At 40.9% G+C, this 25739-nt stretch overlaps 1 protein-coding gene across 1 annotated transcript in view; it reads left to right on the top strand.

Moving 5' to 3' along the window:
• EMC1 (ER membrane protein complex subunit 1) overlaps positions 1-25739 on the top strand; it is a 1424536-nt gene that overhangs the window by 220673 nt on the left and 1178124 nt on the right. The window contains exon 8 of the mRNA XM_044087063.1: positions 7987-8136. Coding sequence (XP_043942998.1) covers positions 7987-8136 — 150 coding nt within the window. The remainder of the gene's footprint in view (positions 1-7986; positions 8137-25739) is intronic.

Below are 25739 nucleotides of genomic sequence, written 5' to 3' on the forward strand. Positions count from 1 at the left end.
CTAGCTTAGTGAGTTTTTCTATGATTCCTGAGTGGGGAATGGTATCAAAGGCCTTGGCCAGATCAAGGTAGGCTGTATGAACCACCTTGCCTTCATCCACAGTTCTGGTGACTGACTCAAAGAAGTTGAGCAGGCATGATCTACCCTTCACAAAACCAAACTGTGTGGGATCCAGAGTTTGGAGATTCTATAGATCCTTGTTTATTAGGTCCATGATGATTCGTTCCATAGCTTTGCATATCAGACTCGTCAGGCTAATAGGGCGATAGTTCCCAGGGTCTGTAGTTGCTCCTCCTTTGTGGAGAGGGATGACTATAGATGTGCGCCATTCAGTAGTGACAAAGCCTGAGGTGAGGCTGTGATTGAACAGGGCACACATGTGAGGTGCCAGTTCATTCTTTAGTTCATGTAGAACACAGCCAGGGATATTGTCAGGTCCCATAGAAGCTGTGGACTTGGCCTTGGCCAGTGCTGTTTTAATCTGTGCAGCAGTAATACTGGGTGCCTGGCAATCTACTAGTATTGTGATTGGTCCTTTGGGGAGGAGAGAGGGGTAAAGTTGGCACTGAATCTGTCAGCTAGTATACTGGCAATATCTGTTGGCTCGGTATAGGAGGTACCGTTGTGCAGTAGTTCAGAGCAAGTCTGGGTATTGCCGTGGAGATCCTTTACATAACTATAGAAGGCCTTATGGTTGTATTTACTATCTGCTGCAATTCTGTTTTCATAGCTAGCTTTAGAGGATTTGACGAGGGATCTCAACTTTTTGTTAAGGCTGATAAGGGAGTTTTCCAGTCTTGGACTTCACCTTATTCCACATCATTTTCCTCCTCCTGTTGTAGAGTTTTTATGGCAGGGGACCACCAGATTGGCTTCCGTTTTTTTGGAGGAGAATGTCTTGGTTCTATTGGGTATGGCGAGATCCATGCATTTGTGTTCGTACAGTGCTTTGGTGTATGATTTGGCGATCATGCAACTAATTTCTATTTGCATGGGTGCCGTGAAGTTAGCCACCTCTGTTTTTAGGAGCCCAAAGTTAGCTTTGGAGAAGTTTTTCATGGTACAAAAGTCCACAAACTGTAGAAAAACAAAGTCAGAATTCCTGGAACCACACACTTCAGCAACTCAAGTAAATCCTTGTAGTAAATGGCCGCAAAACACTTTGAGTGGTAAAAACACTTTTTATTAAACCAAAATAACAAATAGATAAGCGCTTTCATCAAGAACGTTCTCAACTTCATCAGATAAGAGCAAATCCATAAAAACACTCTTAAGTACATTCTGCAAGAGCATTAATTAAGCAATAAAGCCAATCCCTTCACACTGACTAAAAAGGACCTCCCTGAACTCATAAGTATTCATGAAATGCATTCATAAAAATATACTTAAAAAAACACTGTTTAAAACCAGCATTTAAATGTCATTAACAAGTGCAAAAATGCTGAAAATAAATATAAATACAAATACACACGCAATGTATAAAATCTCTGAAATAGAGTTTATATAAAAATTAAAGTATATATAAAAAATGTATATACATATTTTTTATATATAATTTACCTTTCCATTGCTTTTAGTTTTAACAGGCAAGCAATGGAGAGTGAGTCCTTTAATCTGGCCATTGCCCCGCATTTAGGCGGACCTGCCACATTAATTCTTTCTTTTCCAAAAGCAGCCCCCATGGGCCACCTCTTTTATCCAAGTCAACATTGTCCACAATGAAAAATTTGAAAGAGTGGTCTGATTTTTCTGTGCAGTGTTTACTCATAGGCATTTGTGGATTTCCCAAGTCTGATATCCCTTAAATGCTCATAAATTCTGTTTTGAAATTTCCTCTGTCTTTCCAGCATAGAAACAGTCACATGAGTTACACACTGCATACCCTGAACCCCCAAGGTTGGGGTGACCATGCACAACCTATAGAGGATATGGTCTCCACTGGGACTTTTTTAGGGGAGGAAGAACTTCCGTCACTGAGATGGTTGAAACGACTGAGGGAGTGGAATTACAGGGAGAACAACCCACAGGGCCCCCACTATGCCAACAGGGGTCGGGGGGTATGCTTTCAACCAGAAGAGCAACAGGAGGGGTGCCTACACGAGGTACTAGCTGTATCTGCTGATGTTGATATGGCGCCCCCTGGTTTGTCCGTTTCTTTAAATCATGATGGTGACTTCAAAGTTTTCAATTATTCTAGTGTACCTATTGACAATACAGACTGTGATATTTTTGCTAGAAGATTGACTTTTGTTCCTGATAGAGAAGTACCAATATTAAAACAGCATTATTGGATTTGAAGTTGTATACCATAAAATTGAATCTGAATGTTTTATTTAAGGATTGTAGGTCAGTCATGGATCCCATTAGGTTGTCCAGTACCGTACCTTTCACCCCCACATTCATCCCTCACTACAGCTTTTTGAAAACATTTCTGAAGTAAATATGAGAAATGTTAAAATGGCAGAAAAGCAAAAATGGAAATTCAAACAGGATTAAATGAATAAGTTAAGACAGCTGTCTAATAATAAGGACCTCCGGATAACGAAACCGGACAAGGGGAGGGGGTGGGATTGTCATGATTAACATGGTAGACTACAACAGTAAAATGGGGTGTTTGCTAGCAGGTAAAGCTTACATGCAATCTTCGTTTAATGAACTACATGGTGCATATAAGAAAATTAGATGTGTTTTACAGGATTTTTTCATTGAAGGTAGTCTCTCTCTGGATGAATTTAATTTAGTGAGCATAGTACAGCCTAGGATCCCTGTCATTTTTGGGTTACCCAAGATACATAAAGACTTAGACCAACCACCTATGCAGCCCATAGTTGATGCAAGGGGCTCCATTACCTACCCTATAGCCAAATTCTTGGACATCAGATTGAAGGACTTTGTGCAACATGAACCTTTACTATGCAAGAACTCGTGGGACTTTTTGAAAAGGATGAATGTGTTAGAATTTGATGAAACAGTCAGTTCCATCACAGTAGAGGTCAGAGATTTATGTACGGTAATACCGCATACCATAAGCATGGAATGGTTTTGTGAATTTTTGGTGGGTAAGGGTCTTCCCCAGCTACTGGTTAACACCTATGAGACTTTATTAGAACTAGTACTCACAAATAATTTTATTCTATTCAGTAATGAACTGTTTTTCCAAATTGAAGCTGTGGCAATGGGTCAGCGTGCGGTGGTTTGTATGCCAACATAATTATGTTGGAATGGGAAAGGAGATTTTTAATGAATACCCCATGGTTTAAGTTCTGTACATTGTATACACGGTTCTTGGACGATGTCTTTATTTGTTGGAATGGTCCAAGAGAAGACATCCCCCTATTTTTATTATACATCAATGGCACAACCAGTTTTTTAAAGTTCACACATGAGGTTAACAGTGAACAAATAGCGTATTTGGACGTCTTACTGAAGAAAGTGTGTCAATTGAAGGTTTTTGTAGCACAAATTCATAGGAAAGCAACCTATTCAAACAGCTTTCTGCATTTTGATAGTGCACACCCATTTAAACAAAAAAGAGGGGTAGTAAAGGGCCAATTTGTAAGGGCAGCCCTGATGTTTAGTTTGTTTTATAACTTCCTAGATGAGTGTGATAATCTGAAAGCCATGTTTTGCAAGAAGGGTTACCTGTTATGGCTCCTTAATGAAGTCTTGATTGAGGTGGTCAATAAAAAGAGAGTTTTTTTTAAACCCTTGTTAGGTCACCATGAGGCGATACCTGCCCCAGGGCATGCTCCCTATTGATGGCTGTTTGGTTAATGGAGTAGGAACTGACTTGCTCCAATTCAGTGTTGAACAGAAATCAAATTTTAAATGTGCTTTTATTACTACTTTTCACAGTAACAGTAAGGATGTGTTGGATATTTTATTCAGAAATTGGGCTATATTGCTTAATGGGTATACGTTCATTTACTCAAAGAAATGTTCTCAGAACGTTATATGTTCCGAACTGGAATGTCGAATTTCATAGTGACGAATGGTCGGAATGTCATAAAAAACACCGAATGGGACATTTCCAACCACTCTACCACCTAAACAGGTGCTACCATGGGTCAAAAAGGGAGGATATTGTGCTTTTTGCGCATATTGCATTCGGACAAATGAGAAGTTGCTGCACTGCTTTCGGACATTTCCCAGTCGGCCATCCACCGGCCACCCAAATGAATGTACACCACTTAATGACCGGGATATCAGAGAATGTGTTGGAACTAAACCAAATATTGTTTTTAAGAGAGGGATGAACCTGAAATGCATTTTAGAGTTTAACAGAAATGTTGTACATGTAAGATCTATGAAAAAATGTGGTTCCTGTGCTCAGTGTAATTTTGTGATGGAAGGCCACAAATTCTTGGTGAATGGCTTTAAAATACAGGTGAATTAGGTGTACTGTCATCCTGAAAGAGTTGTTTATTGTGCAGTGTGCAACTCATGAATGTTTCTATGTCGGAAAGACTGAGAGGAAATTTAAAAACAGAATTTATGAGCATTTAAGCCTGGGATATCAGACTTGGGAAATCTACAAATGCCTTGAGTAAACACTACGCAGAAAAATCAGACCACTCTTTCAGATTTTTCATTGGGGACACTGTTGACTTGGATAAAAGATGTGGCCCATGGGGGCTGCTTTTGGAAAAGAAAGAATTAATGTGGCAGGCCCTCCTAAATGCGGGGCAATGGCCAGGATTAAATGATGCACTCTCCATTGCTTGCCTGTTAAAACTAAAACCAATGGAAAGGTAAAACATATATATATATATATATATAAAAATATTTATATACATTTGTATATATCCTTTCATTTTTATATAAACACCATTTTTTACATTGTGTGTATTTGTATTTATATTTATATTCAGCATTTTGCACTTGTTAATGACATTTAAATTCTGGTTTTAAAGAGTATCTTTTTAAGTATATTTTTATGATTGCATTTCATGAATAATTATGAGTTCAGGGAGGTCCTTTTCAGTCAGTGTGATGGGATTGGTTTATTAATTAATTAATGTTCTTGCAGAATGTACTTGAGTGTTTTTATAGATTGGCTCTTATCTGATGAAGCTGAAAAGGTTCTTGACAAAAGTGCTTATCTATTTGTTATTATAGCAATAACCCACGCCTGGGTGTGGGTAATGCTGGATTTACCCACGGTTGGTGTGGTTTGGTCATGAGGGTGAAGACAACTGTGGGTAAATCCAGCATTACCCACAGCCAGAAGTGTGTTATTGCTATTATACAATGACATTATTTAAGAAAAAAAATAATTATTTTTCTTAAATAATGGCATTGTATAATGCCTCCTTGCTGCCCTTCCGCAGCTGTCTGGTATTCTGCGGCAGTTCTGATGTACTGCGCATGCGTATCTTATGCACTACATCAAAGCTGTGGGCAAAAGCAATAGGTAAAGCAAGATCTCCGTTGCTTTTTAGAAACTGTCTCGCTATGGTAAAGGAGTTTAACATAGCGAGACAGCTTTAAGAAAAGCAACAGAGAATCTCCATTGCTTTTTTAAAAGCTGTCTCACTATGTTAAACCCATTTAACATAGTGAGACAGTTTTGAAAAAAGCAACGGAGAAAACAAGATCTCCGTTGATTTTTAAAGTGTCTCGCTATGTTAAATAGGTTTAACATAGCAAGACAGCTTGTAAAAAGCAACGGAGATGCTCCGTTGCTTTTTTTAAAGCTGTCTCGCTATGTTAAACTTGTTTAACATAGCAAGACAGGTTGTAAAAAGCAACGGAGATCTTGCATTCTCCATTATTGTAAAAGGAAGAAAAAAAAAAAGTTATACTAATGGAAAAAGTCCGGGCGACAGGACCTATTTCCATTACTATAACTGTGATTTACAACGTGCACGCTGACCAATCAGCATGCACGTTTTGGAATATTAATGGAGGGTCGTTGTATAATTTGGTTTAATAAAAATTGTCTTTACCGCTCCTGAAGTGTTTTGCGGCCATTTACTACAAGGATTTACTTGAGTTGCTGAAGTGTGTGGTTCCAGGAGTGCTGACTTTGTTTTTCTAAAGTTTTTCATGGTGGTTACCTTTGTGGGGGTGGGAGGGATGTGGATTTCCGAGGTGATTAGTCTATGGTCGGATCTAACCAGGGAGGAATTGATTATTTATGTAGAGCAATGGTCGCCAATGTTAGTAATAACCAGGTCAAGGATGTTGCTGCCTCTAGTGGGGGTAGGAAAGAGCTGGTCCAGGGCATTGGAATTAATGAATTCCAGGAAACATTGGGCAAGTTTATTGGTACACGAGTAGTTTTCCCAGTTAATGGAGGGGTAGTTCAAGTCACCCAGTATGAGAGTGTTAGGTTGGACCCTAATAATCTCTAGGGTGCTTAGGAACTTGGAGTGTGAGTCTTGGGACATGGTTTGTGACCTATTGCAGGCTACGACCCGAACATGGACTATGACAGAGTCATACTTGTACTTGTAGCTGAATGACCTGAGTATCTGCATGATCTGGTGAATCCTGTCTCCTGACAGGCAACTGACTGTAACCCTCTCTTTATCCAACCTGTTGAGGGGAGTGTCCATGTGTCTCACGGTGGAGTGTTCTATGACTAAAATTTTTGAATGTGTGGTGTTTCACCTTGGGGCTTGCTTGTGGCAACACTGTGATGTGGATTTTTGTGTATAGTGCTTATGACTTGGTTTTGTTTGCATGTGGTTTCTGAGAGCAGTGCACAGGAGACCTCTGAGGATATGGTAAGTTACTTGTGAATACATTTGCATGTATAGGTTTATGTGTTGAGACTTTAGTGAGGGAAATGATGTACGGGTGCTGACAACCTGTTTTGTTATTCGATTTGTCAATACGTGAGGGTCATGTTTCAATTTTCGTAGTGCAGCTACATCTGTCAAATACTGTGGTTTGTTTCAGGATTAAGTGCTTGTCAGTATACATGAGACAGTTGCTACATTGCCTCAGGATGCCCATGTCCACCAGGCTGACCACAGAGATAGCATGAAAGTGCCTATCTGTGGTTTCAGGTTTTTATTAAGAGTTTAACCAAGGAGAAGTGGGGAGATTTAACTGGACTGGGGTGATAGCACACGGACGAAGATTGGGTGCAATACTCTGTGTGAACTACAGCTATCCAACAAGGTGATGCTGCTCTGTACGTAACTCTTAGAACAGGGGGGGACTGGGGAAAGTTGCAGAGGTAGTTATTCTAAGGGAGATTTAACTTGAAAGCATTTTCATCTGTACAGGGCACAGGACACTGCTACCTGCCACTGCATGGAGAGTGGTTTATTGCAAACACTGGGCTTATATAGAATCAGAAAAAAAAAAGTTTTACAACAGCAAGACCTACAGATTAATTAGGAAAAATGCACAATCAGCTTTCAGCCAGCAGTCCCCAACTCCGGTAGGTTTGCTGCAGCACACTTCTGCCCAAGAATGCAGTCAGGAAACCCTTTTAATATAAAAATGCTGGTTGTAGAGCTCAGGTGCAGGGAAACCACATAGTCTAGATACTACAGTCCAGTAAAACTAGCAAACAATGTATTTAAGCACTACAACATCAGTGGAAACATTTCAGCTTTGGAACTCTACTAAAATGAAAGAAATGTAACAATTAATACAGGATTCTTATGAAATACAATACAAATAATCAACAGAAGTGCAAAAGAAGTGCTTTCACTTTCAACAGATGGATTAAAAATAAATAATTGCTAAAACTGACATCTACGAATATTCTGTTGCAATACTTATTTCCCCAAATCATCTTTTTATCTTTTACTTTTACTTTGGTATACAATATGTGAATTCATTATTTCTTGCCTTACATGGTTATTTCCCACGGTCTTCCCTCATGTGTTCATTTTAGTATGTTCCTTTAGTGAGGTAGAATTTTATGGAACTTCTGTAATGCATGTTTTATGATGACCGACTAATGTTTTTGCTATAGCTCCATTTGTTTCAGTCTATGTTCTTTTTTATTTTACTTTTTTGTAGGTGACTGTGGAAGCCCCATGGATAGAGACCCTGAAAGATGTCTGCGGCATGGTTGGTTCTGGAACTTTGGTGTGTGTAGAGCCATTTAGTCATTCACTGTACTTGCTGACACTGGAAACGGAGCAAGAAATGAAGCAGGTTCCCTTGCAGGTATTGTATGTTTCAGGGGCATAAGTCTGACCCAGAGAAGTAAATGCAAGAACTGCACCTTAAGACTTTTACAGATTTAGGAGGTGATATGTCTATGTGTCAAAATCTAAAGTGATACTTGGTGCTAGTATTCGTTACTAATGTACTGTGTTCATTTTACTGCGTAATGCTAGCACTGAGTGGCTCTTGATGAACTAATACAGTAAGAAAGCTCCTTATCTCATAGTAGTTGTACACTGGGATGACTTATTACTTGAAGTTGAACCTTAGATGGTGGATTATCTTCAGAATGTTGGTATGCTGAGATGAAGTAATATTACAGCACTCTGTACCATGAAAAGTTTTCCATTCTTACACTGGGATAGTGTGGTAGTTAGTTAGATTGTAGCACTAAATATATCCTTACACATTGATGCAAGAAGTAAGCGAAAAACATGTAATAGAAAAAAAACTGTCATGCACACAACCAGTCAACCTCACAAACAAGTAAAACTCTCTCGGTGCACATGTACAGCACACACTACACCTAACCCCCAACTAGTAGCTCTCCCATTTTAACAACACAAAGCTTACATAGACAAACTTACCTAATTGAAACACTTCTTATTGTTTGTCATGTTAAGAAGTTAATAAATTACAGAACAAGTTACTGGCTTTCTGCCATGGCACACATTATGAGGCCTAAAACACAACTACAGTGATATCAGGTAACATTAAAAAAAAAAAAAAATACATTTACATGTTGGGGCTTCACCTTGACCTTCCCTGACTTATGTGTACTAACTGTCTGGGCATACAGCGATAATCACAATGTATCCTTCATTAAACTTACAGTCGACAAAACCCAAATGGACTATAGCAGTATTCGATAACCCATGTACTCAGCAAGTCTTCACAACCATGCAAGGTGTTGGCAAGCTGTGGTGTTGCCAAACTGTGTGGCACCTATTGCACTGTGCTATTATGGTATTTTTTTCTGTTTTATTACAATATTACAGTCTAGTGCTTTACTGTGCTACCGCACTTGTATGGTATGATATGTCACTGTTACGTGCTGCTAAGGTGGTGTGGTACCTCATTAGACTTAATTTGAGTTGGCATTGTTACATTTGGTTATTTTGGCATACACTTCACCATAACAGTAGGATGCTATGATATCGGGTCTACTTCAAATGTTTGAAGTTTTAGAACATTGAACATCATATGGCCGACGATATGATCAAAGTTTTGAAACTTTGAATGTTCTGAATGGAGATCACTGTACAGCACAGAATGCGAAATTTACCATTTTCCTCACTGTAGTGCAATCACGGAGTTGTTATATTTAATTAGCAGGGGTGTGGGGGTGCAGGGAGGCTTGCCCCCATGCAAAAACGTTAAAGAAAACTTTTTTGTTTTTATTTTTTATTTTATTTGATGTTCGAAGTTTCAAAACTTTAATCATATGGACGGCGACCATATGATATTTGAAGTTCTGAAACTTCAGTCATTTGAAGTAGACCCATGATATCAGGTTACACTGTTTTGTGTGTTAGTACATTACTGCAGTAGAATGGTATTAGTAGAATTTTGTGAGACTTATTGGTGTTAAACTTTTTTGGTGCTGTAAAATCCTGTAACTGTGACTTTAAAGACCATCTGATTTGGATAACTGCTGGGATTTCCTCTTCTAGATGTCCAGCTCAGAACAGTTTTTCACTTAACTTATTTATGCTGACGCTTTTTAGGATGCTCTCGACAGAGCTGTTATGGTGTACCTAGCCCCTCCACTTCCAGGTTATTCCCTGCCTCATTTGCATTTCTGTCATGGTGAACATTGATGGATGCTTTCCTTTTGTTTTATTTCTGAAAAAAAATACTTTCAAGGTCTTTCTGTGGTTTCCAGTTTACCACCAACACTTTTTTTTACTGCCAGGGGAAGCCCATAGTATATGAGAGAGTCATATGTGCAAATACTTCAGTCCGTGTACCTGAAGGTAAAAGCAAGGAAATTGTTGCGCTGCCTCACTTGACTCATGGTAGTAACCTTGGAGGGTGGCCAACACATATTTGTATGAAGATCCTTTGTATGATACTGGCCATAGTCTGAGCAAAACTAGGCAGCATCAACAGGCTCCTCCTTTTTCTGTCCTTGAGGCTAATTCATCCCCTTTGTGTGCTGTCCCTCAACCATTTAGGAATCAAGCTTGTCCTGGTCTCATTGCTAGTTTATTTTACCCTGTATGGTATGGATACTGTGTGTTTTAAAGAGTTGTTTATTTCATACTGTTTGACATGGAGCATCCACAGGTCTACTTTGGCACTGCCAGCAGCTCTGAGTGTGTGGCTGGAGGCATTTGCTGTTCATTTCCTTTCTCATCAGGCTTTTTACTTTTTTTAATAGCTGTTACCACAGAGTCTTCAGGAGTCTTCCACTGTAACTTCAAAAGATCTAAAAAAAAAGAGTCTTACTTTAGCTTTTATGGACAGCTTGCATTTTAATTTACTAATTTTGTATTCTTGGCTGATTCAGCTGTAACAAATAGTTATTATACTCTTGTCACTTTTTTTTACAGTTTTATATGTTTTTGTCTATTAATGTTTTTAACTTGTACTGTGCTTTGGTTTAAAGCAGAATAATAAGTTCAAATTAGAGACTCCCTCAGTCGAGACAGGCCCACCTGGAGTTGAGGAGATTTCCATTGGTTATTCCACACCTGCTAGCATCACACTTTCAAATCAGTGACATTGGATGTGGGTACACTCTATCACATGCTGTTGTTTGTGTGGTAGTGCACTTTTAAGGAGTATGATTTGATGGCAACTCAAGACCAGTACAAACTATTCAGAATCCAGTGCTGTATCTAGAATGTGACCACCCACTGAGTGTTAAGGGCCTTCAGATGACATCTGTACTTGCCTGCTCTTTGCTTATTACCTAGGTGAGCACAGGCTGCGCCGTGGTGAAGCTGTGGGTAGGAAGTATCTTCCCCTGTTTTTAATATGCCCCTAGAAAGAGATTCCGAGAGTAATGATGTTTTTGTTTCTTAAACTGAAGATATGAGACCTCCCCTCCTTTGGCTGTCTCTCAAATGACCCCTTCCTTTGTACAGACACCAAGGCTCAAGTTACCATTACGGATTGTTATGAAACATATTTTCCTTTCCCCCAGGAGTGGCTGCACCATTGTTTGCTTAAAATGATTGAGGAGCCCTGATTTATCCTGTGATAAACTGGCCTTTAAGGAAACTATTTACAGAACCCAGAAGCCTTTGTGTTCTTGTTCTGTAGAAGACTGAAACCCTCTATATACCCCCAGCATCTTATATAAGCATATGTTCCAGGAACCAGAGCACCCCTGTGTTCCTCTGTTGCTAAAGCTTGGAATTCTTTTACAGCCATCCAAACAGAAGCCTTCTTCCAGTCCTTCAAACTCCCTAAAATGCTAAAAAATGAACGTCTGTGCTCCTTCTATACACCAGGATAGATATTCATTTACCTTTCTCTTAGCTCACTATACCGTTCTTCTCATATCTTTCATACAGTAATGCCTTGAACCTATAATCTGTCACTATTAAATCCATATCCAAAATCTCTCCTCCTTCCAACCAACTGCCTCTTATAGAAGTTGCTTCACCTTCTACCTTTCTCCATCCTTTCTGTAAATAGAGTAGTAATTCAAACACTGTCATTAAAACTATGCTCTCACTTGTTTAGCAAGTATGTGTTGTACACATTTTAATATTACTATTTGTGCACAACTAGTGTTACGGTATCAAGTTGTGTTCTGCCTCAGAAATCCTACAAATACTTCTGTATGTATATATTACCAGAATGTGTAAATTAATATCTGGTCTCATGTCACGTAAATAATGTTAAGTTGTCTCTGGAGTTTTCCTCCCCAGGCCTTCGCTTGAAAATGTGCATATATCCAGATGTACCTCCCTGATAAACAAATGTCAAATAAATAAATATTGAGGAAGATAAGGAGTCGAAAGCTTTTGACATTATGGGCAAAAGGGTGTTCTGTTTGGATCTCAGAACCCTGATCTGCATACCTTACCATTTTTCTGTCGTAATTTTGAAGACAGGGAGTCTTTAGTGGGAAAGACCATTAACAACTGTTTGCTGAGTAGGTTTTCACACGGCACACTGTAATTTTGACTGTTCTAATGCTGTGGCTATGGTAAGTTCTACACTGGGTATCATAGTTCAGGCTGTCATTCTTCAAGGATAAACTGAGGTAGACTGCTGTGAATTCTTTATGGGGTGAGGTTCCTTTGAAGTTTGCTTCTCGATCTTTTTGAAGACCCGCAGAAAAGGGATTAGATAACAAACAACTGCAGTACGTCTCTATGCTCTTTGATGCCTCCAGACCATTTCCTGAAGAAAAGCGGTTTATTTATAATCAGAAATATTTTATGGAAAATGTTATCATCTATAAACGTTATATAGATGATTTATTTTTCATTTGTAAATGCCCCAAAGCTGAATTTTTTTAGTTTGTTGACACAGTGAACCGAAGTACACATGATTTGAAGTTTAACTGTTTTACTTCTCAGAAGAGTATTAATTTTCTGGATGTCCGATTTGTTTTGTGGATGAAGGTGGTCATGTTCAATATATTCCTTTTAGAAAGGAAACAGCTGTTAATAACTTTTTGCATGCATCTAGTATGCATCCTCCCCTCCTTGTTAATGCTTTGCCTTATGGGGAATTTAGAAGAATTTGGTTTAATACTTCACAATTGGAATCTAAAGATAGACATTTGGGTGAAGTTGAGGAAAGACATGTACATCGTGGTTATTCTAAAGAAATTCTATCTAGGGTCAAGAAAAGGCTACTTGATGGGCTAACTTTTTCTGATCAAGGTGTTTTTTCTGATCATGGTGTTTTTTCTGATCAGGTTGTTGGTAGTGTTATGATGCATCGTAGAGTAGGATGTGACAGAATGGAAGGGGACGCCTATAATAAATTATTTTATGTTATGAGGTTTAGTCCTTTTTCAGAATTTTTGAGGAAAGTAGAGTCCAGTTTATGGCCGATGGTCATTGCAGATGAGGATTTGGGGAAATTATTTCCAGAGCATGTGACCTCTTCCTATAGCCATTTTTCTAATTTGAAGGAACTTTTGAATTGTCCCAGTGTGCAACCAATTGTTGGTAGTAGACCCCTGGGATCTTTTCCTTGTGGTAGGTGTAGTTTATGTGGTAAGATCAAGAACTTAACTGACACCTTGATTAATGAGGTCAAATTTGTATCACATGGGAAATTTAATTGTCAGTCTGGTGGGGTGGTATACATCCTGGGTTGTGGATGTGATAAAGTAAGTTGGTATATTGGACAAACCAAAAGGAAGGTCAGGGTGAGAATTTTGGAACATTTAGCGTACATCAGAAGGGCTAATACTCATAGTCCCTTGGTTGATCATTTTATTAAGATGCATGCTGGAAATGGTGATTCTTTATTTTTCAGTGTATTGGCCCAACCCATTTTGGGGTCTAGCATGGATTTTGCCAGAAAATGTAACCTGTTGGAAACCACACTTTTATTTTTAATTTTAGCACACTTTTTCTTAGAGGTTTAAACCAATAAGTCATTCTTAATTTTTAAGGTTTACATTTCCAGTTTGACTTAGTCATGGCAGGTCATATTCAAGTATTTTGTATGTGATGCATATACATGGGGACACCAATCACTGTAAATATTTATTGTATGTAAGTAAGCTAATTGAATGTAATTGAATTTGGTTGTTCATTCACCATTTAATATGTGAGTATTTTGTATTTCTTCATCCCTTGAAGGTGACAAGCCCAGGTACCAGGATGGATTAAACTGGTGAAACTCTTCTCCTTTGTGTTTTTTTGTGATTTGGATTTGTGGTGTTTTTTTCATTTCCTGAAGAAGGTGGATTGGAAGGTTTGGCATAGTAGTTAGTCTTTGCCTCATAGACACAAGGTATGATGTTCTTCATCTCACATTGCTGCAGTCCTAACACTTGGGTAGTCCGCTGTCCCAGTCGGCCCGAATACCAAAGATAGTTGACGCGCCGGTCACAGGCGCATTCTGACGGCGTCAGGCCAGGGGGTAAATGCGCATGACCTATCCTCAGTCTTTTGCCGCATGGTCGAGCAGGATGCAGAAGCAAGCGGTGCAGGTTGGGCGTTGTTCCTTTTCCGAGAAGGGGGAGTTTCAGACGAATCAAAGTTGTAAAGTACCCCGTTGGGGAATATTTTGGTTTTTCTTGCCTCAGTATTTTACGGATGTCAGAAAAGTGAATAACTGTATTTCTTGTGGGAAACAGATACCTCATAGGGATTATCATACCTTGTGTATACCTTGTTTAGGGAACGACGTTGTTTGCGTTGTCGTCTTTGTGCTAGAGATTTAACAAACGCACTATAAAGAGGAGATTGGATTGTGCTAGGTTAGTTTTTGGAAGCGTAATAAATTATAAAATGCCGTCGATGCTCCCGGCGCTTCCTAAAAAAAAGCGTAAGGACAAAGCAGCAAAGCCTAGGTTGGAAGAACTCGTCCGTCCCCCGCCCGGTTCTTCTTAGGGCTTCGGTGGAGCGGGAGGTTCAGCCAGAGGTTTCTGTGGAGTCCCAGGGAGATACTTTATTGTTACAAGATGTGACCTCTCAGGGGGTAGGCCAGGCTGAAGGGGCTTCTCAGGTAGCTGTTCTTCCCTCCTTCCTAGGGTGGTTAGGCCCTCCCCTCTATTTCTAAGGCTTCTCCCAGGGCAGGCCAGGTTTTGTTTCAGGTGTTACCCCTAGTTCTTCAGGGTCTGTGCCTAGAAGCATATGCTTAAGATGGCAGAAGATTTGATTACAATGCTTAGAGGTTCCATGCCCCCTCCTGATAAGAGGCCTAGGGTGGAACCTGAGCTTGGGAGTTTTGAGCAGGGTTCGGATGCTTCTGAGTCTTGGCTGAAGACTTGCAGGAGTATTCTCCGCTCTGATTCTGATGTGGATGATTCTACTCCTTCTGCTTCTCCTCCTGAGGATTTTCTTTTCAGAGACTCTTCATTCCATGAGGAGCATTTTAAATGGGAAGGTCAGGATTTCTCTGATTCCAGGAAAAGGCTTAGGGATTTTTTGTTTCTACCCCAGCATAGGCCTTTAGCTATACCTCCTGTTCTGGATGTGGTGGAAGATGTTTTTGCAGAGGCTTCTCTGAACCCTGATTCTTTGCCTCCTGCTCCAGTTAAACCGGATAGATATTATAGGGTGCCTGAAGCTCATAAGTATTTTTTTTAAGAGTCCTAGGGCAGACCCAGAAACTGTTTCTCAGGGGCCTAAAGGTGTTAAGGCTTCTGTTGTTAAAAATCCTGTTCCTCCAGATAAAGAGGCAAGGGCTTTGGATAGATGGGGAAAGAAAGTGTATACTTCTTCCACTTTAGCCATGAGGGCTTTGAATTGCCAGTTTCACATGTTGAAATACCAAAATTATCTCCTTTCACAATTGAAGTCTAAGGTAGATGCTTTGGCGGAAGGTATTGAGTGTAAAGAGTTGCAGGATTTAGTTCATGTTTCTGAACAGGTGGGTAAGCATTCTTTGCAATGTGGTTTTGATGCTGTACAGGCCTCTTGAGGGTGGCTGCCACTGGTTGCCTGGCTGAGGATCAGAATTTAGCTGAACATGTTAAGACAAGGATTTTAGATGCTCCTTTACAATCTGATGTGTTGTTTGGTTCGCCTGTGGAAGCAGTTCTAAAGAAAATGGAAGACAAGGCTAAGTCTATGCAGACTGTTAAAGATTTTTCGCAGGTTCAGCCTCGAAGTTTAGTAGAAATTGGCCTACCAAGGGGTGGACATATCCTGCGTATGATTCCCAGTCTAGGGTAGGTCTCTAGGCGTGGTAGGGGGTAGAGCTCAAGGTTCTTTTAGGCCTAGAACAGGCAGTTCACCTGCTCAGTCTTCTGGTGAGGGCAGGGGTCAGTCCTTTCGTAAACAGACCCAATGACCTGCCTTTTCAGCTGCCAGATTCTGCTCGCCTGGCAGCACCTTTGGGAGGAAGGTTGGCACTTTTCAAAGAAAACTGGAGTTTAATTACCCAAGACAGATGGGTATTGGATATCATTCACCACGGTTACAGGTTTTATTTCCATACCTTGCCCCATTTCAAAGGCATGCCAGACATTCCTCCTCAACAAAGAAAAGAGGCTCACAAGCAAATTTCTCTGTTACTCCAAATAGGCGCCATTCAGCCAGTTCCTTTGCCAGAAAGGGGCCTAGGATTTTATTCACGCCTGTTCCTAGTACCAAAAAAGGGGAACACATGGAGACCAATTTTGGATTTATCTATCCTCAATACTTATCTGGACATTCCCAAGTTCAAAATGTTGACGTTACAACAGCTTTTACCTCTGCTGGGCAAAGATCACTGGATGGTAACTTTGGATCTCAAGGAAGCTTACCTTCATGTTCCTATCAGGCTAATATGCAGGAAGTATCTGCGTTTTGAGCTGGAAATTCTCATTATCAGTTCTCTGCATTGCTGGCTTATCTACTCGCCCAGAGTATTCACAAAAGTTCTGGCTCCAGTGATAGCTTTCTTCAGGCTAAAGGAATACAAATCTATCCTTATTTGGGATATCGCCTTCTCTCTGCTCAAGAAAGGGACGTGCTTCTTCAGCATTTGGATTATGTGTTAGCAGTGCTAAGATGCCTGGGGTATTCTGTGAGCGAATAAAAGTCCAGTCTAGTACCCTCTCAAGACATGTGCTTTCTGGGTGTGAGACTGAATACAGCAACCCAGATGGCCTTTTAACCCCGGACAAACAAAAGAATCTTTCTCTTTACTTCCATCAACTATCTCATCAGTCGGGCTGACTGCAAGGACAGTCCTTCCAAAAAGGGGTTTGGCATCTTGTATTCTGGGGCTTGCCCAATGCCAAACTGCATATGAGGAAGCTGCAATGGTATCTCAAAATGTGTGGACACAGCACTGCCAGGATTGGACACTGTCATTCAAATAATACCTTGCATTCAAAGGATTTTTTTTGGTGGGCTCCAGGAATGTCACCTAAACAAGGGACTCTGTGACCCGGCCAGGCGGAAGTCGATTTTAACGACAGATGCCTCAGACACAGCTGGGGAGCTCATCTGAATGGAAAGTGGATACAAGACAAGTGGCCTGCCAGACTGCAGCATCTACATATCAACATGAAGGAGATGGTCCAGTTTGCATTAATGGCTTTCAAGAATTTACTTCTTCCAGGGCAGGTGTTGATTCTAACAGACAACACAACTGTCATGTGGTACATCAACAAACAACATTCTTATCCTCTATGCAGGCAGGCAATGATTTTGTGGGAGACTGCACTAAGCTTGCAACTGAATCTTCAACATCGGTTTCACCAGGAGGCACAGAACTCCTTAGCAGATGTGTTAAGCAGGCAAATCATGGATCCCGTGGAAACTGGATCTTCATGTATTTCAGAAATTGACAGTGTCATGGGGAACTCCAGACATAGATCTGTTCGCTTCTCCACTAAACCACCAGCTGCCAAAGTTTTGCGAAAAGGTTTCATACACTTTGGGAAAGTGGATGCTCTTTCTTTCAGTTGGAAAAATCTTCATGTGTTTGCCTTTCCTCCTCTGCCTCTCCTCCCAAAGGTACTCCTAAAGGTCAGACAAGACAAGCCAAGGATGATTTTAATAGCTCCAGATTGGCCTCGGCAGCACTGGTACCCATTACTGAGGAGTCTGGTAAGGAAGCCTCCATGGCCCTTACCTTTGATTCCACACCTATTGTCTCAGAAGGACGGTCATCTACTCAATGTCAAGCTTCACTCTCTTCATCTAACAGCCTGGCATATTCTGTTTTGAGCCATAGCAGGTCTCTGCTTCCTCAACAAGTTTTGAATGTGATTATGGAAGCCAGAAGACCTAGTACAAAATGGAAGAGATTTTTGTTTTGGAGTGCAGCAAAGGATTTGGATGTTTCAGAACCTAATTTGTGTGTGGTTCTTCAATATCTTACTGAGTTATTGGACAAAGGTTTGTCTTTCTCTTCCATTAAGATTCATGCTGCAGCAATTTCAGCTCACTATGATTGTGACCCTCCATTGTTTTCTCATCCTTTGTTCAAGCAATTTCTTAGAGGGCAAAGAATATAAGAGAGCTCCTACTCCTGCTTGGGACCTCAATTTTGTGTTGGAGAAACTCACTCTACAACCTTTTGAGCCTGCAGCTCTGGCTGAATTGAAATATTTGTCATGGAAGACTGCTTTTCATTACCTCTGCAAGAAGGAATTGCAGGCCCTGGTGGAGCCTTTCTTGATTTTTCATAAGGAGGGGTATCTTTCATTTAATCCCTTTCCTTATGCCTAAAGTGGTTTCTAGTGTGGCTTTAAACCAAACTATTCATTTGCCTACTTTTATGCAAATCCCCAGAATAAGGGAAGATTTTTGCACACTTTAGATGTACACAGGCAGTTCGTTATTATTTAAGCAGGACTAAGGATTTTAGGCAGTCTCAGCAGTTGTTTGTTTCTTTTGCTTTAGGTTCCCAGGGCAAGCCTGGAAACAAACTATTTCTAAGTGGATTGGTTTTGCATTACTTTCTGTTACCCCATCATGGCAAGGAGGTTCCAGCTGGGATTAGGCCTCATTCCACTAGGGCTACTGCCACTTCCACAGCATTTGGGGTGGCAACTAAGGATATTTACTTGGAGTTCAGTGCATACTTTCTCTAAGCATTACCACCTTCCTCTCTACTCTAAATCTAGGGCTGGTTTTGCCATTGCTGTTTTACAGGGCATGTTGGCAGCTCCTGCTTCTTTGTGATTTGCCATCCTCCCTTACCTCTGCTTTGGGATTCTACCCAAGTGTTAGGACTGCAGCAATGTGAGATGAAGAACATAGTACAGTTTTGTACCTACCATAAATGTAGAGAGATGAACATTCACATTGCTGCAGTCCCTCCTCCCTTCCCTCTGTGTTTAGGGGTGGTTGTGTGGGTGGGATTGTACCATTCTGATTTTGTATATATTGTATATATATTTGGTACAGGGGTGTTTGGTGTTGTTGTTGTTTTTTGGTTTAGTCTTATCTTTTTAGGGTCTTCTGACATCTGGGGCAAGAAAAGACTGAGGATATGACGTCGGTCATGCGCATTTGTACCCTGGCCTCCTGTCGTCAGGCTAATGACTGGGACAGCGGACTACCCAAGTGTTAGGACTGCAGCAATGTGGATCTTTGAACATCTACATTTATGGTAGGTACAAAACTGTACTTCTTTTTTCTCCCCTTGGGTTATTGGTTATGCTTAAATGGCCCTTCAGAGCATTTAGCCTAGTATTCACCTATGAAGCCATGCCCTGTTGTATGATGTGAAAGGCATTTGAGTGTCTGACGGCTTTTTCTTCTGCTTCCCCAACATATCTCTCAACCTCTTAGAGTGAGAAATGAGAAATCTGGACAAAACCATTAATAATTGGGGGACAAAGGCCCAAAAATAGGGTCACATTTTAAATATTGCTATTACAAACTTAGAAAATTGATAGAACAGCAGTTGTTTTTATTAGCATTAATTTTCTGAAGGGTATAAAGTTTGAAACTCAAATGTCTGTCATTTATTTTCTGACTTCAACCCTCAGTGATTTGCCAGAAAACTACAATTTTATGAGAAACTGACCCAAAATATGAGGCAAAAATCTGTACATTCTATGAAAATATGTACATTTGAGAGGTATGTTCCCCCAACCTTTCTAGCAAGATCTTTCAGGAGGAAGGTTATACAGGAACCACTGTGGCATTCCTAATTGCCTCTTTAAACTGCTCATTAGTGGTTAGTCCTTTGGGTTTGTACCAGCTTAGAGAACTGTAATAGTGAACTATTGAGTTCAGGTGATGATTTCAGATGTCTGTGTTTAAAGCTCCTAGACCTTCACTTAGAAAGTGTTCTATTAAAATACTATTCATAAGAGATTGTGTTTCTGTCTCGTATTTAGGACAGGAGACTTGCGTCTTATTCTGGACCCCAGTAATTTTAACAGTTACATGCAGTGTGTCAGATTTTCCAGGAGACATGATGGTTATATTGTCATTCTCATCTGAGGTCCTCACTGGAGGTTCCTTCTAGTTGCTTCAAGTAGATTTCACTTTTCAGTAAAATTAAAGTGAAATGCTACTGTGTTTGATCTTTTCTGTGTTCTGAAGAATATTTGCCATGTTTCTTGCTGTGGTGGAAAGGGTCTTTTTATAATAAGGGGATTTATGGTATTCTGTTGCCTGGGTGACTGTCCCCTTTCTGGCCTCAATCCATACTCTGTTCCTTCCAAGATTAGATGCTATAAGGAGGTAATGATAAGCTTGGAGAAAACTCTGTTAGCCAGCTTGGAGAGTGTCCTTCGAAGGAACTGAGCTGAATACTTTGGAGTATCGGTTGCTCTTGCCCCCAGAAAGGGTTCAAAAATACATAGTTTTGGTAGCCTGCTTTAAGAAAAATTGATGGGTGAAACCAATGCACTTTTTTGCTTCTTTGGTATGGTGGTGGACACCATTTTCTTGGTCCTGTTCATCCATTTACTCATGTGACTACTTTACCGACAGTAGGATTTTAGTGGATGCAGAGTTATTCCCTCATAGGCCGTCAACGTGTACCATATCCCTGGTCCTGTGTTTTGAGTGGTAAGCTTCACTTGCCACTCTCATTATAGAATTGCTTCAGTGATGTGATGAGAAGCCTACCTGAGCTTCTCCCTGGTATGGGTCAGGTGAAGTCCCCACATAAATTTGTTTAAGCTAATGGTAGTGCTTCTTGTGCTATAGGCTCAAGAAAAATGAGTTGAGACCAGGATCCCTCCTGAAATAACCAGCCGAACAGTGTATGTTGTAATACATGAACACGCAAGGTGGCACAGACTTGTCAATGTAGCTGCATGTATCATGAGGGGGTAGCTCCTCTGAGTACATTGTGTTTTATAGTACTGGGACAGATTATGTCTATTTACTACGTTTTTTTTTTTTTTTGTGTGATAGTACTTTTTAATTTAATGAAAACAAAATAGGAGGTAACCAGGATAACGATTTATTAACGGGTCTGTATTATATACATGAAGTATTAAAATGTCGACTCACCTTTGATCGACCCCTATTTCTTGAAACTGCACAACGTTGAACCCTCAAATCATCGATTTCCTTTCAAGGGAAAGAAATCAGTAGCCCAAGCCCACACACACCGCATTACAGCAAACACTATTAAAATGGGGGGCTTTACCCCCACACCCCCCCCCCCAACTAAATATATTAACTCTGAGATCGCACTACAGTCAGGGAAAGGGCAGATTTAAAAGAACGGCCATCCAATTTCTTTCCCTTGGAAAGAAATCGATGATTTGACCATTCAGCGTTGTGCAGCTTCGAGAAATAGGAGTCGATCAAAGGTGAGTCGACATTTTAATGCTTCGTTTATATAATATAGACCCTTTATTAACTTGTAAATCTTAATGACCAGTCGTAGTAGATGTATGTGAAGCTTATGAGCTAAATAACTATTTTTCATTTTAAACAAAACTTAGTCATAGTTGTAAAATAATTTACTTTTGGACTGATACTTAGTTGTAGCAGATGGTGAATTGCCCAACTAGAAAATTCTCTTTAATATTTATTAATTACTTTAATAAGGTTGTCTGGCATCCCCTCATTCCCCTTGCACCATTAAAAGCTAGGCAGGAGTGGGAGCTAAGGAGGGGGACACTAACTCCCTTAGTAATGGAATCGGTGAGAAACAATTCAGAGCAAAGCTTATTACACAGCCAAGCACTTATGTGAATCGGAACCTGATAAAGCTGCTAACACGAATCACTTACTTAGAGTAATTCACTGTCCATTAAAGTAAGTATCTCTCAGTTGTCCTCTTGTACAAAGAGCACTGGATGGGTGTGGGAGTAGATGATAGACTGAGAAATTGTAGCCATCCTTATTTCAGAGGAGGTAACTATGCTGATGGACTCCCTCAGCTGTAGTTCCAATCCTCTTCTGGAAATCAAGTGTAAGAAAGACCTCTCTAGGCAGAATCTTGCAAGAATGAGGCACCCAGATGCATTCTTACCCTTTTATAATTGATTCAGCAGGGCAAGGGAGAGATGATAATGGTTGCATTCGCATTTTCATAAAAGGAAATATTTATGCATCCATTTCAACTTTCCCGCTGATTCTGCTTCTGGTAACTGATCTCAGAGAAGTGATGCCAAAGCACATTATTGATGCTCCATGATAGCTGAGAAGGGTGTGGCCGCAGGCCCTCAGTCCCCTGATAGTACAGGAAGTTATTTAGCTGCAAACCCTGGAAGCCCTTGTCATTTGGTGAAAATGGCGCTCCTCCTCTGGCCATGATATCTATTTTAGATCTTTTGAATGTGCCAGACATCCTGGTAGTGATCTTTGAGGTGATTGAAGCTCCCAGAAATCCTTCTACTTACTCATCAAGCTTATTTTCCTTAGTGAAAGAGATTACTTATCTAGACAAGAGAGGTCATTTGTATTGCCTCCAGTAATTAATTAGGTGATTTGTCTTGTGTTTGGCATCTGTTTGACTTTAACCCCATTGCTGAACTGTCTGTTATTTGGGAGGGGGGTTCTTTTTAGTGACAGCCTGATATCCTTGAATGAGCAGCTGGTTTTGAAAGTCAGTGCTGATGAGCCAAACTTTCTGGTTGCATCACAAAATAGGGCTGAAACTAATAAATTTTAGTGTAGTCATTTATGTTTTAGTTGTTCATGGGTTCATAGGTAGGTACTAGGCTATCGGCCCTGGGACCTATATAAGCCTAGCCAAAAAATTTCCTTTGCTTTCACCACCCAAGAAAGTTATTTTCCTGCGCCCCTGTCTAGCAGGGCCACAGAAGTGATCCCCGGGGGTGAATTTCTTATTTCCTATCCAATTGTCGAGTTTTTTCTTAGAGGGCTAATGAGGAGCTTTGCTTGACATGAATGAGTAGTCTGTTCCAGAACATGGGAAGTCTCTGGGACAGGAATCTATACCTCCAGCATGTTCTGTTTATTGTGGTGGCAAGGTTTAAGTCCTTGGAGTGTGTGGCTGAGGGATTGGGGTTTCTTTATAAGTGTAGCATGTCCAACAGATCTGGGTTTAACATGACTTTTGTATGTTAGGTAGAGGTCACCTCTGAGTAGGCGATAAGCAACAGAATAGAGCTGGAGTTTTTTGAGACTGTCTGCGTATGGCATTTGTTTGAGGCTGGTAATCCTCTTAGTGAGGTGTTTCTGTGGCCTTTCTAGTTGTTGTAGATGTCTTGTGAGGTACATGCCAAGCAGGGCTTTGTACTCTATAATGGGTCTGATGAGGGATGAATAGAGAGAAACAATGACCTTTTTTTCTGGAGGTGAACCCCTTTGTGATGAGGTGTGCTACGTAGAAGGATTTCATGACTACTGTGGCGATGTGATTATCAAAGGAGAGACTACTGTCCACCTGTGTCCCAAGGTCTCTTATCACACTTTCGGTGTTTAGCAGGCTACCGCCTATGCAGTAGTTCATGGGTACAGTGTTTTTCCCAAAGGAGATAACAGTGCACTTTTTGGCATTGAGCTTGAGGCCATGATTTTGACACCAGGCATCAGTCTCGGTGAGGCCCTTTGTAAAATGTCCACATCATTAGGCAATTCTATTATGGCACCTACTTTGCAGTCGTGTGGGAACTTCGTTTAAGTTGTAAGACGTGAATGCTTCTCATAATCTGTTGGATCTTACTCAGCTTGGTTTTAGATCAGGACACAACACTACATGACACCCATGCAGATGGACAATACAGTTACAATTGCGGAATCCTATATAAATGCACTCTATAAGCACTTACACGAGTGCATGGATCGTGCTATCCAAAACAGAACCAAGACGCTATCCTCCAAAAAAAAAAAAAAAAAGGAAGGCAATCTGGTGGTCCCCTGCCATAAACAAACTGTACAACAGAAGGAAGAAACTCTTGCAAAAGAGAGTAAAATCCCATGAGTGGAGGAGCTCCCTGGTCAGCCTCAGTAAGAAGCTGAGTTCCCTTATAAGATCCCCCAAAGCTAGCTACAAAAACAAAATCGCCACTAATTCTAAGGACAACCACAAAGCATTCTATAGCTATGTCGGGAATCTTGATGGCAACACCCAGATCTGCTCTGAGGTACAGCACAACGGCACAAAATTTACAGAACCAACTGATATTGCCAACATCCTGGCAGACAGGTTCAGTGCTACCTTTACCCCCAGGTTCAGTGCTACCTTTACCCCCCCTCACCCCCTAAAGGGCCCATATCTATACAGGACGAATGCAGTGTCCCTGTAATCACAACTATGCAGGTAAAAGCTGCATTTTGTAAAACCAAAAACACAGCATCCATGGGACCGGACAATATCCCAGGCTGCGTTTTATACGAACTTCAGAACGAACTGGCTCCCCACTTAAGCACCATGTTCAATAATAGCCTCGCATCAGGCTTTGTGCCCACTGAATGGCGCACACCAACAGTTAACCCACTCCACAAAGGGGGAGCCACCACTGATCCCGAGAACTATCGACCTATTAGCCTGACGAGCCTGGTCTGCAAGGCCATGGAATGTATCATCATGGAACTTCTAAACAAAAGCATTGGTAACCTCCTAACTCTAGATCCTTCCCAGTTCAGGTTTGTGAAAAGCAGGTCACGCCTCCTGAACCTGATTGACTTCTTTGGGGCAGTCACCAAAGCCGTAGATGAGGGTAAGGTGGTTCACACAGCCTATCTTGACTTCGGCAAGGCTTTCGACACCATCCCCCATTCTGGAATTATAGCTAAACTCACTAAACTGGGTATAAATCTTTACATCACAAGATGGGTTATCAGCTGGCTCACTGACAGAACCCACACTGCGAAAGTTGCAGACTCCAAATCTGACCTCAAACCAGTGACAAGTGAAGTACAGCAGGGTTCAGTCCTGGGACCTCTCCTGTTTGGTATCTACTTCTCTGAAGTGCAGGCTAACACAGAAGGCCTCTGGCTAATGGAGTTTACAGATGACTGCAAACTAGGAGCCATAGTTAAGTCCCCAAATAATGTGGACATCCTACAGAAGAACCTCGCTGAGACAGATGCCTGGTGTCAGTGCCATGGCCTCAAGCTCAATGCCAAAAAGTGCAGTGTCATCCCCTTTGGTAAAAGCTCTTTACCCATGAACTACCACATAGGTAGCAATCTACTTAACACCGAATGTGTGATGAGACCTTGGGACCCAGGTGGACAGTAGTCTCTCCTTTGATAGTCACATCGCCACAATAGTCAGGAAGTCCTTCTACGTGGCACACCTCATCATAAAAGGGTTCTCATCCAGGAAAGAAGACGTCATTGTTCCCCTCTACTCGACACTCATTAGATCCATTATAGAGTACAACGCCCCTTTTGGAATGTACCTCACAAGACATCTGCAGCAGCTGGAAAGGCCACAGAAGTACCTCACAAAGAGGATTACTGGCTTCAAACAAATGCCCTACACTGACCGTAAAAAAAAATTCCAGCTTTATTCCATAGCATATCGCCTACTCCGAGGTGATCTCTGCCTAGCATATAAAACTATGTCAAACCCAGAGCTGTTGGACATGCTGCACCTAAAGAAATACCAACTCCTCCAAG

Source organism: Protopterus annectens, chromosome 1.part1, assembly GCF_019279795.1.
Source record: "Protopterus annectens isolate FY-2018-M chromosome 1.part1, PAN1.0, whole genome shotgun sequence".
Classification (NCBI taxonomy): Eukaryota; Metazoa; Chordata; order Ceratodontiformes; family Protopteridae; genus Protopterus; species Protopterus annectens.